Here is a 12207-nt window from a genome sequence, read left to right as displayed (position 1 = left end):
AAGCACAAAAATAACCTAAGCAAAAGAAAAATCGAAAATAGGACAACCGGTCCTGCCAGGCCAAAACCCCAAGAAAAAAAGTAAGCAACGGCTAACCAAAATACCGCATGGCAGGCTGGAACGTCCCCTGCGTGCCGCAGCGACAAGACAAGTGCGCACCGCACGGTGGAACAAGTGGAAGCAGGTGGAAAAGCGGCGTCCAGGCGAAGATGGAAGGGAACGCCCCAACATGCTGAAAGCCAGCCTATTTATAGGCGGACAACAGCACCACAAATTAACGTAATTAACTGGCCACAAGAATTATTCAACTCCCAAAATATATTAACAAAAGATCCTTCAACTAATGTCTGTAAGAAAACAAAGAAAAGAAATAGACAAAAATCATAATGTGCCCGAAGCACATAACACCTGCTCATTGAAGTTGCTGCATCGGGGACAGTCTGGGCGTCTCAGGCACTCTACTCATTTGGCAGTCCATCGGCTGGAATCTGCATTCCTCAGAGAGGATGAACTGAACTGTTAAACTGGGTAAGTGACTCACTTGCCACTTACCTGTTTCTCCCTCCAGAGTGTCAGTGATTTGGCGGTGCCCCACCTACCTCCTGCAGCTTCTGTGATCCACTTATCCTCAGCTGCCTGCGTCTCGTTTTGCTCTATTTTATTATTTTCTAAATGTTTTGAAACTTCCCACTGTCTGAGTCGTCTGAATACTGGGTCCATCTGTCCCATTTTATGTAACTCATCATAGTAACTTCATTTGGTCTTTTCCTGTTTGGCTGTGACACCATCCTTGAGAGAAATATCAACTGTGCTGCTGTCATCAACACCTTTGTTAATAGATGTTGGAGCTTGGACTGTTTTTCAGTGTAGTCCTGTTTCTCTTAGTGTGACTAAGTGTATGCACTCCCTTTCTTCTCTGACAATTGGAGCTTGTTTAGAGCTTGTCTGCCTGGCTGTGTGTTTCATGGAGAGGGCAGCCTGTGGAGCTGATTGACAGTCCCTTGTGTATCTCTGCTTCTTTCTTGTACAGTATGTCAGCATCTGTCTCCTTGAACCCCTGTTGGCCTTGGCAGGAGGTTTGTTCCAGTTAAATGGGAGTTTTCCTCTCCACTGTCACTACAAGCATGCTTGGAGTAAAGGCTTGGCTTTGAGTCAATGAGCCAATGCAATCAACTGGTTTTCCTTAGATAAAGAAATTTGAACAAATCGGACTGTGTGATCTTGTTGAATTGTTTCTGTAAAGTGCCTTAAGATGGCATGTGTTGTAAACTGGCTCTATATAAAAAAACTGAATTGAATTCAATTGACATTTTGTAAGAAACCAGTAGCAAAGCTAATGCTTCCGGCCCTCATCTACAATAAAAAAAGGGGTTTTGTACATATTAGCTTTTTTAAGGTAACTGATCCCAGAGCTGCGATGCAAAAAAATAAATAAAAATACTGTCACTCTTCCTTTAATCCTTATCCTTGATACACTGGATATAAAATATTTCTGATAACCTGAGGAATCATATGTGACCAGCAAATGTGCTTTTTCCAAGCAAGCACATTAGTGCTCCATAGACCCTCTAAAATGTGCTAAACTTATTAATGTTCCAAACAGCCACTGCGGTGATTTAAAGACTGGTGTATTACAGCTCATTTTTCCTCCATTGGTTAGGACACAGCTTTCAGGGTCTTGCTGTAATGTTCTACAATTTTGGAGCATTCAGAATTTTGAATTTCCTACTCTACCTCTTAACACAATCTTTCTGGATATTGTTGGTTTTCTTAAATATTCAAATCGGATTCTTATTTAAGATCCTTGTAACTAAAAAGAGTTCTCAGTGCCACAAAATCTCTTAGACCTGGAGCATTAAAAAAAAAAAAACAGACCCAACCCACAGCATCATAGAGATAATACTTGTCAATGGCCATGAAGTGCTTTTCCACATGTTCACTCTTTTTTTTACATCAATTATATCAAGACATTCCTGCAAAACTCCACTTGTATCAAAGGGACCAATAAAAAATATTGTGAAACCATATTTATTATAATACGATATTTTGGGGTATTAGCAATTCTAATAATTTATCTTCAGGTGTGTCAATACATGAAGTGAAATAGAAAATCCAAACAAGACATTAATGAAAGCAAATCAAAGAGATCAACAGAAGAAAAAAATTATAAATCAGGATGTACACAACTGCATTTGAATCCAGGGATTTATTGTAAATTAATGCTTCACAGCTCATCTGCTTTCTTTCTTTCTTCTGAAGCAGCCTGTGACGGTTCATTGCATATTTCTCTGCCCTGCTGCATCGACAATCATCGCCTGGATGCAAAGTGAGGTCTGTGCCTTCACGTAAACAAGCCTTGCGCTGCCACAGTGCATTAGTCACAGCCCTAGTCTGGCCTTTTCAAAGTCGCTACACCCACTCAAACTGCTAATAGATCCCCAGAATTTGATAGTTGCCTTGCAGGGATCCTCACAATGGAGATGCTGTTCCTGTGCATTAGCGTGTGCTTCACTTTTGAATATAGTAAAATATATAGAGAAATAAAACACCATTATACACCTTCTGTGAATATTATTTTAAATGCAATAAACCCATCACATATTTTTCTGCTGGAGAAAAAATAACTTCACCTGGAAAAGTCCCCTTATGTAATGAACACCAAGAGCAATGCAAGTATAGCACAATATTCTATTCAGTCTATTGCTTGTTATGAAGCCATAGCAAATAGAGATGAACCATCTAAGGCTGTTTGAAGACAGGAAAAGACAGTATTGAGCTTATTAGACCCTCCCTAAAATTAACCAGCTGTTTGTTGGAAAGGCTGCTTTGTATATCTCCAGCCTCACAATGAGCACGGTTCCTCATCGTGTAACATCAAATTATCCATGGTTGGGAGACATCCCTGCGTCTCCTCTCCCACCTCTCCTCCCACTAAGCTGGGTTTATAGGCAGCAGTCCGGTAGGGGTAATTTCTGCTCCCACTCCAGGGAAATTACTTTGTGTTGTTAGAGAAGAGACAGTTTGAAAACTGCTTTATCACACTCTCCAACTCTAATAATGGTAAACATTTGTATGCTAGTGAGAAATAGAGCCTGCTCATACGGACACAATATAAGGAAAATATGTGTCCGCATGCATCTACTGGAACAGGAAATTGTGAACTGAGCTGGGCTTTTGTTTCTGCCAAACTGACTTAACTAATAAAGAAAGGCATGGCAATGCACACATATGAGCATGTTCATCCTCAATGTTATATTGATGCTATTTTCCTACCCTGAGCTGCTACACTGTGGATCTTGCTTAGCTGTTGAATAATTCCTGCACTGTGCTCTGTTGTGGCAAGTCTGGTGCAGCCTGACTGCGCCACACGGCAACAGCTCTGCATTTGCATTCAGCGCACACAGTTTTGCGCCTATGTACTCACCCAAACATCTTCCAGTCTGTGTCAATTGATTTGATGGGGAGAATTGAAACATGCTGTTGAAGTCAGCTTTTTAAAAGCAACTGCAATTTTCTGTCAGTTATTAAAGGGTTTTCTGATATTTTTTTCTCCCGAATCATCCCAAAATCTGATGGTAATCTGACAAAATATTGTAAAACATACATTTACAACCACCACATCTGTCTAGAGAAGAAGGTTATATGTGGCATTTAAGCTCAAGGGCCTTAAAAAGAAGAAATGGTGCTGAAATGTCAGCTCTATTTTAAAACGGCATGCATGCTGATGTGTTGACCTCTTTGTACTGTGTTTAAAAGGTTGTGTAGCTGTAGAAAAAGAAAATTGGGTGGAGGTATCGGCTTTCTCGTAGAAAAAGGAAAAATACATTTTAAAAGTCTTTGTCAGTAAAGTAAAATAGCTTAAATTCTTGTCAAATGATTCTGTTAGGTGCTGCCTAACACATTTCGCTCCTGTCACTGGGTCAAATAAATCTTGATCTGCTCTGCAAACGCCATTGATTAAAACATCAACCCAACATGGACCTGATAAGTTCCCATATGTATCTGACTTATTCTTTTTTTTAAAACCCTAACACTAAACCTCATCTACAATGGAATCTCTACTTCATATATTGTTGCTACACCAAAAAAGAAAATGAAAATGATAACCTGACAGCTGCTAAGCACAAGAATAACACTTAGACATTTATGAAAGATGGTATTTGGAAAACAAAATTGCATTAAAAATTTAAGACTTGAAAGAAAAGATGTGGCTGATTTACAGTGATGTAAAGAATTTAGACCTCACAAAAGGTGGTTTGTTTTTATAACAAATTTGTATAAACAGATATATCCATCCCTCCCTTCATCCCTCCATCCATTCATCCATCCATCCCTCCATCCATGCATCCCGACAGTCTACATTCTAGAAACATTGCAAGTAAATAATTCCATATAAATGATTTAAAAAATAAATGGTATAAATAAACGAAACTGATTAAAATACTTTAAACTTCATGTAAAGGGCAACAACAGTCCATTACATTCCTTTTTTTTTTGAGAATTAAAGCTACAGTGTGTAATAATTACAGGGATATACAGTCAGAAGTGTAATATATTATACATAACTATGTTATTTTATCATCATCTACGAGCTCAGCCTCTTAACCTTAATATTTGCGTTGCCTTAGAATTTCGTTATTTATAATTACATAGGAGCGGGTCTCGCAGCCATGGAGGCAGACATCTTTGCGCTACGGCAGCGCAGAGCCAACAAACTAGCCATTGCGAGATCGCCAAAATGTCACAACGATGTAGAAAAAATAACGGGTATATTTATTATCTTAAGTCTGCACGAAATCTATACCCTACACAGACTAATGAAATACTATCTGTAAAATTATCTATGTAAACAAACCTCGTCACTTGAGAAAGTAGGTGATGCAGACGTCGTGGAAGACATTTTGTCCCGTAAAGCTTGCCGTACTGTTGGGGGGGAGAAGCGGTGGGGGGGAGATGTTCATGTTGCTGCAGTCTGACCGCTACATGTCGCTAAAAGTTACACACTGTAGCTTTAAAAGAGGACATTTCCAAATTTAATTCTATTTAGTATTGATAAAAAAATCCCACAGAAGCAGTTCCTTCAAAAAATAGTTACTTAGTATTTTGCTGAAATATTCTCTACTTTTAAGATCTAACAAGTATTTATGCTGGTGTGTTTATGACTTCACTAAAAGGGAACACCAAAGTAAGACTAACGGCTAAAAAAAAGAAAGAAAAGTGATCCACCCTGTGCATTCAGTAAGAGATCGCTGATGTTTAACTTTCATGGGAGGTGTGAAAGGAAACTAAATTTCTGTAAGAATAACATCCAAAGCTTGGCCTGAAAGCTGTTTAAAAAAGTCAGATTCAAGTTTGCTACAAAAATAAGGAAAAGGACTAGCCATTTGGAAATAATGTAATTTGGACAAATGGGTCTAAACCTAAATATTATAGACATAAGAACATAGTATATATTTGCTGTCGCCAAAATAAGACATTTCAGGAAAACCTAAAACAACATACCAACTTCAAAGCATGGGATCAGATTAAATAAATTCCATCTAGGTAAGGACGTTTATTTATGTAACACATTTCAACAACAAGAAAAGTCCAAATGCTTTACTTTCATCATCACCATCATCATCATCAACAACAGCAGATGTATTTCCAAACTACATTATGAGAACACAATGAAAACAGTTTATTAAAAGTTTGCCTTTAAATTGTTCAAATTCTGTCTTTGTTACTATGTTTTACAATTTCACATTTTTAATGTTTTTCTTTTACAGGTTTTTGACTCATTGACTTATGTTTTTTTTTAATATATATTACAGGCGAATTTACAAACTGGTGGAGCATTGTTTTCTTAATCAGCTTGGTAAGATAACACTGGCCACTTTTCCCCGACTAACATTGCATCTATGATCATTTTGGTGGCCATTAGCTTTTTGTTATACTGCCCCCCTAATCAAAAAAACAAGATATCTGATGTAAGTTTGCAAACTTTAAATTTTATAAGAAAATTTGGAAGTTTGGCTTAAAAAAAGAAATAACAGGGGTCCAGTGACTGCCTAAACGTGCAGCAGGTTGGGCATCTGTGAGCAGCCTAATAAAGACAAACCACAAGCAGCAGTGCTTGTGATATGTGCAACCAAACACCTACTACTATAGCGGGGGGTTCAAAGCGAAAATAGACCTAATTCAAGTTAATTCCTGAAATACATGTTCGCTGGTGGGTAAATGATTTTCAGACAAAAAACTTAAGATGATGATACATATATACATACATTTGAGCTGTGTTGTATTTAAACCCTGAATATTTCATCGTCCTTATCAGAAACACAATGCTTAATGTCATCTCAAAATGTTTTGTTGGATCAAGGTCTATAAATTCAGCTCGTCATTCCAACACATTAGAATGTTAGTCTAGATGCTGCCCACTTGTTGATGTGTTTAGTATTTCTGTCTTGATTTATGAGATATGAGTTGTTAGAGGGCTGTCTGACAAACAGTTTTGAATTTAAAAAAATCAAAGATTGATCATCTCATTCATAAAATACTTCTATGTTTGTTTTTAGCCCGGTCTCTGTGTTCTTTGGCAAACTGCAACACTTTTAACATATGCCGGTTCTTTTAGTGATGCTCTGCAACGGCTTATTGTTGGTAGATTGGCTTCACATATGCATGTTCTAAATTTCACAGTAATACCGGTTTACTAGACTGTGTGGCATTGGGTTTTTATTTTCATTTGTTGTCCAATATTTAATCCATTGGAATGATTGAATTCCATTTTCTCCTGCATCTTTTGAATTGGTTTTCCATTTTGAGGCATTAAGAATAATGCCAGTTCCATAGCCTAGTATTTTCTGTAGTATTTTATATTTTACTCTCTTAATCAATGTTTTAATTAGAGTTTACCTTTGATCAAAGAAAATATACATATTTTTTGTAAATGTTCAGATGAGCTATGAGATATGCACTATAACCGCATCCATCCCTACATTTTCAGTACCCAAACTCAGTAAAGTTCATGGGACGCTATTATCAGGCCAGTTACACCACATACAGGTCATCAAACCATCAGACATCACAATACAACATGGACACAGACAGGACAAACACCTGACACTTATGCAAACACTCACCCATACCAATGGAAAATTAAAGGATAGCCAAAGTATCCAGAGAGAACCCACACATGCCCACAGACAACATGCAAACCCCAGACCAGAATTGTAACCCAAAGCCTTCTTGCTACAAGGCAATAATGCTGCCAGCTATGCATCATGCAGCCCCCAAAGATAACCAAACAGCATAATATTTTCGGACCTCTTTAAATAATTGCTAACTGTGTGACAGCTGTTTTATTTGTTGTGTTTGTTATATCAAAGGATGAATGATCTCACCATTGAAACTCCACGTTGCTATTGTTTTAAACATGCCCATTTCAATTTATCATTTAATTACCTAGAATCAGAGGAATGCATCTCATGGGTTTCTATTACCCTACTACAGCTGTTAATGGATTGTTTGCCAGATTGAAATACAATTTCTAAAAAAGTGATAGATCTGAATTGTATGTTGGAAATCTGCCTCTTAAGTGCAGATTCCAAGAATCCATGGGGTTACTGTTGGGACAGGTAGCTTATCCTGCCTGTGCAGCTACGTTGAATGCGTTTAAAACAGGCTTCATAACTGCTTCTTCCCTCAGGTATATTAAATACCATATCTGATTCTTTTGTTATTCAAGTGAAATCTGATATTTCTTTCAAATAAAGCAAATGCAAGATAATAAAAAGGTGTCAGCAAGGTGCTATGGTAAGTTCACCACATCAGGAACATCACTGTAAGTAACTTCTGTAGACAGAGACAGTAAGAGAAGACAATAGCCAATAGTGAGCCATGCGCAAAACAATAGAGCCTGTAGGATCGCCTGTGAGATCCACGAACAAGCAGAGGTTTATCAAAGGCTTCCTTGCGATAGTGGAATATCAGAAATAGTTTTCGTTTTAAATAATATCCTAACCCATACATGAAAAATCGGACAAAAGAAATTTCCTCAGGCATCGGATGTGCTGCAGGAAATGTGAATGTGGCTACTTACAGTTCTAAGGAACTGGATCTCATCCTCTCCTTCTCCGCCTTCAGCCATGGCTGCAAAGGAGCCCTTTCAGACTCCGCTGGCTCCGCTCCCCTTGTCGATATTAGCATACAGCTAATTCACAGCCATAAAACGGGAAGAGTACCGCAGCATGTGTCAGTCAAGCCCGTGTGCTTACGCCCCGCTCGCCGCCCGGCAGAGGAGTGCGTCTCAGCATCGGCGCGGAAAGAGTAACGCAGAAACGGCGGCCGCCTGGGTTCTTTATCGTCGACGTCACCGATAAGGCTTATCAACACGGTCGTGAAAGCGCGAATATTCAAACAATGAGTTGGCTGAATAGAGTGTGAAGATGTTATTTTGTTTAGTTTTTTCTCGCCCTTTTCTGCCAGGCTACAGCTTTAATTTCCCAAAGGAAACTCACGGAATGTGCTATTTCCAGCGAGAGTCTAGATCAGCACCATGGTCAGCGCCCTGCTGCGCCCACACAAGATTCTGCACAACCGCTGCTCTGCTGGAAGCCTGCGAAACATTTTATGTACTTAATGCATATTAACACAAACATATCTAAGCTGAAAATGCATTATTTCCTTCTAATAATTTGAGCAAGTCAAATATATTTTCTTATTGTACTGTGAAATTACTTATTTATCATAAGAAGCTGTTGTTTGTTCGAATTAACAGTTGTATTCTTAACAATTTACCATGAAGGACGGTTCATAGCATCCAAGTAGAATTAAATTCCAATCTGGATTTAAGAGTTATTACTAAACTAGAAATTAAATCAAATTCACTCGACAAATATAAATAAATGCTTATTTTTATGAGCTTACGGGCTGATTTGTTTCCAAACGGTAGCTCACATTGCCCCATACATAACACAATTTGATTATTTCCAGTTTGACAGTATATTCAAAAATGGTTTCACAATACAATGCTGCCCTCTATTGCCTAAATTAAGAAAAGTTTTGCCCCATAGCCCCCCTGAATGCTTTCCTCTGATTAGAACAATAGCATGTATCTGAGCTAATAAAAAATAAAATTATATTTATTCAAATTTGTTCCTCACGTTTATTTTTTTTAACAGTTTTATGTATACTTTTTAAAGTTGGGTTAAAAAGACTGCAAGCCTGTCCCACTGACTCCCATCATGATGAAGTGCTTCAAAAGGCTGGTTAAAGAGCACATCATCTCCAGCCTCCCCCCAACATTTTCCCGTTCCAGTTTGCCTACTGGACAGAACCGCTCCACTGAGGACGCCATCACCTCTGCTCTTCACCTGAGCCTACAGTAGCACACCTGGAGGAGAAGAACACCCACATGCGGATGGTGTTCCTGGACTTTAGTTCAACCTTGATCACCATTATCCCATAGTATCTGATAGGCAAACTGGAACAGCTCGGCTTCAATACACCCCTCTGCAATTGTCTGCTCGGCTTCCTCCCAAGCAGACCTCAGTCAGTCCATGTTGGACAGAATACCTCTGATGTCATCACCCTAAGCACAGGCTCCCCTCAGTGTGAATTAAATGGCCTATTAGCAACAAAAAACAAATATATCTCTGCAGAAATAAGTTAGTATAGTATATGCTCAAAAAGTAAAATAATTTCCATTTAAAGAGTAAATTGAAACATTAAAAATTTTAACATTACTGCTTCTTAAATGGGAATCAAATTTATGATGACAGGATTACAACTTGCATTTTCTGTATACCTACAGGCAGCTTAATGTTTTCCAAAGTCAGACATAACCATCAGAAATTATTTACTTAAATAATTAAAATCATTACTGTTATTAATTCAGAGTTTGAAAAATGCAGTAGTTATACTTCCAAGAAATTTATTATTTCCAATCCTACAGGATCCCTGCAGCTCATAATGCAAGTTTAAACATCATGGTCAGAATTTCTCATGCAAAAAAATCTAATGGTATCAAATTTTATTGATTGAGCTTTTAGATAACATTTATTCATTGTGCTGTTTTGATAAACTGCAAGTATTTCATCTTTTAACAGTTTATTTAATCTGTTAACAAATTAACTTTATGTCTTAGCTGTTTCATATAAAAAAAAGTCCAACTGTGTGCCAAAGATTATTTATCGGTTTTGCACATTTCAATATTGATTTAAAGGTAAACATCAAATACAAATCTTTTTTTTTTTTTCTGAGATATTAACATCCTACACTCAAGGGTGTATTAAGTACACAAAGTTAGATATGTAATATTTCAGATCTAAAGTGACTACCAGATATAGGCTTTTCTCCTCAGTGGTAGATCATTAATGGGACACCATACTGTATTTTTAGGACAAATTTGTGTTCAGAGGTTTCCTTTTTTTCATATGATTCACATGACTGTTTTTAGACAAAGTATTTCCAGGACATTTAGACATAATCTGATAGTATCAACACCATGCAGATATGACCATTTTCAAAACAAATAAAACAATAAAATCCCCTCCTATGAGGATATGTCTACATGCAGTCTCATGAGTGTAATCAGTCAACTGGTTTGGCTGAACCCAATGGTTGGTTGTTTGAGCCCACCAAAGAAGGATTTTTTTAAGCTTTGATGCCAGGTATTTAAAATGGCACTGCAGTTTTTTCTCATGTAATTCAAACCAGCAGTGCCATAGTGAAAATCCAGCACCCAACATATCTCATCCCTGTTGCAATATTCTCAATAACCAATGCATTTAATCATTTAAAAATAATAAAATGGGTGAGCTGTTCAATTCCAAAAAGACAAATGATTCACTATGTAAGTCCTGCTTTTGTCAAACCACTATAACTTATTTAAATATTTTGTCTCCTTTTGCACGCCATTTAAAAAAATAATAATAATAATTTATTCATTTTTATTTCATTTGATATGCAGCACAACTGACATTTCAATACAGTTCCATGTATTGCTGAATAGTATATTATTATAGGTACTGTATAATAATCTATTGAAGATACAGGTAGGGTGGAAGGATGGACGGACGGACGGACGGACGGACGGATGCATGGACGGATGGATGGACGGACGGATGCATGGACGGGTGGACTAATGGAGGAACTTATGGACTTATGGATGAACAGGTGGATAGATTTCCACTAATTAGTTCAGACTTAGATGTTAGTTAACATGTCATTTCATTTATTCAGTGTAAAGCCCTTTTATCTGAACTTTTTTGAATTTGCATCAGATGGTTTAGGGCAAAGGTTTGGATGTTATTTGATTCATGCTATTTGTGTCCCTTTGGGATTAATAAAATATTTTTTTATTTAAATTAAATTTTTAAGACTCCACCCTGGTCAAATTATGAAGATGTATCTTGTTGTTTGTGTTCCCCAAGCACTATTTTATAAAAAAAAGTAGTTCCATACCATCATAGTACCTTGGTTAAACAAGCTTTTTGACACCTTTGACTGTGTCAAGAACTCAATTAATTTGAATTTTTTTCAGTTTTTGCCATCTATTTTCCATTTTAAAAGATGACTTTTTCACAGCAGCCATTCAACAGACAAGCATTTTTAATGGCACTCTTATGTAGGAACAAATTCATCGCATCTATATTTTCTGCAGGGGATAAATGTGCTTACAAATCTGCGTTGCCATGTTTGAGTGTTTTTTTTTTGATAACCTTTTTCTCTTTAAGTTTAAAAATTGTTTTTTTTCTAATCACACAACTCAGTTTAAAAGAGTATTTAGGTATAATTCTTGCTTCTTGTTATTGATTTTTCAAAGGAGGTTAGGTTTTTCATAAAGTGTATTAATAAAAAACACATATCTGATCATTTTGAAGAATAGACAACCATACATATTTTTAAAATACTATATACTTGGCCTATAACCCTCTTAGTAGTAGACAAAACATTTAACTTTAAACACTTTATTTACTGCAGCTGCAAAAGTTAGGTGCAAAATGATAAGGATTTTCATGTCTTTACTGAGACTTCATTGTTTTACACAAAATATTGTGTAAAACAATATTTTGCGCTAAAGGGCGGTTCTAGACAGGGGCCAAAGGGGCCAGTGCCCCTGTAGACCATGTCCTGGCCTGTTATGGCCCCTGTATTGAAGACATAATACTCAAAGAAATTCTAATGATGATATGTGCTGAAACAGTCACTGTTAGTGATAGG

The 12207-nt window shown here is 37.2% G+C and overlaps 1 protein-coding gene across 1 annotated transcript in view; it reads right to left on the bottom strand.

Annotated features, from left to right (window-relative positions):
• Positions 1–8512, bottom strand: part of LOC119787491 (ryanodine receptor 3-like) — a 154527-nt gene extending 146015 nt beyond the window's left edge. Inside the window, exon 1 of the mRNA XM_038291382.1 lies at positions 8084–8512. Coding sequence (XP_038147310.1) covers positions 8084–8131 — 48 coding nt within the window. The 5' untranslated portion in view covers positions 8132–8512. The remainder of the gene's footprint in view (positions 1–8083) is intronic.
• Between the last annotated feature and the right edge of the window lie 3695 nt (positions 8513–12207).

Source organism: Cyprinodon tularosa, unplaced genomic scaffold (genome assembly GCF_016077235.1).
Source record: "Cyprinodon tularosa strain WSP-4 unplaced genomic scaffold, ASM1607723v1 ctg3, whole genome shotgun sequence".
Classification (NCBI taxonomy): domain Eukaryota; kingdom Metazoa; phylum Chordata; class Actinopteri; order Cyprinodontiformes; family Cyprinodontidae; genus Cyprinodon; species Cyprinodon tularosa.
Note: the sequence above shows the minus strand (reverse complement) of the source record. Positions and strands in the feature narration are given on the sequence as shown.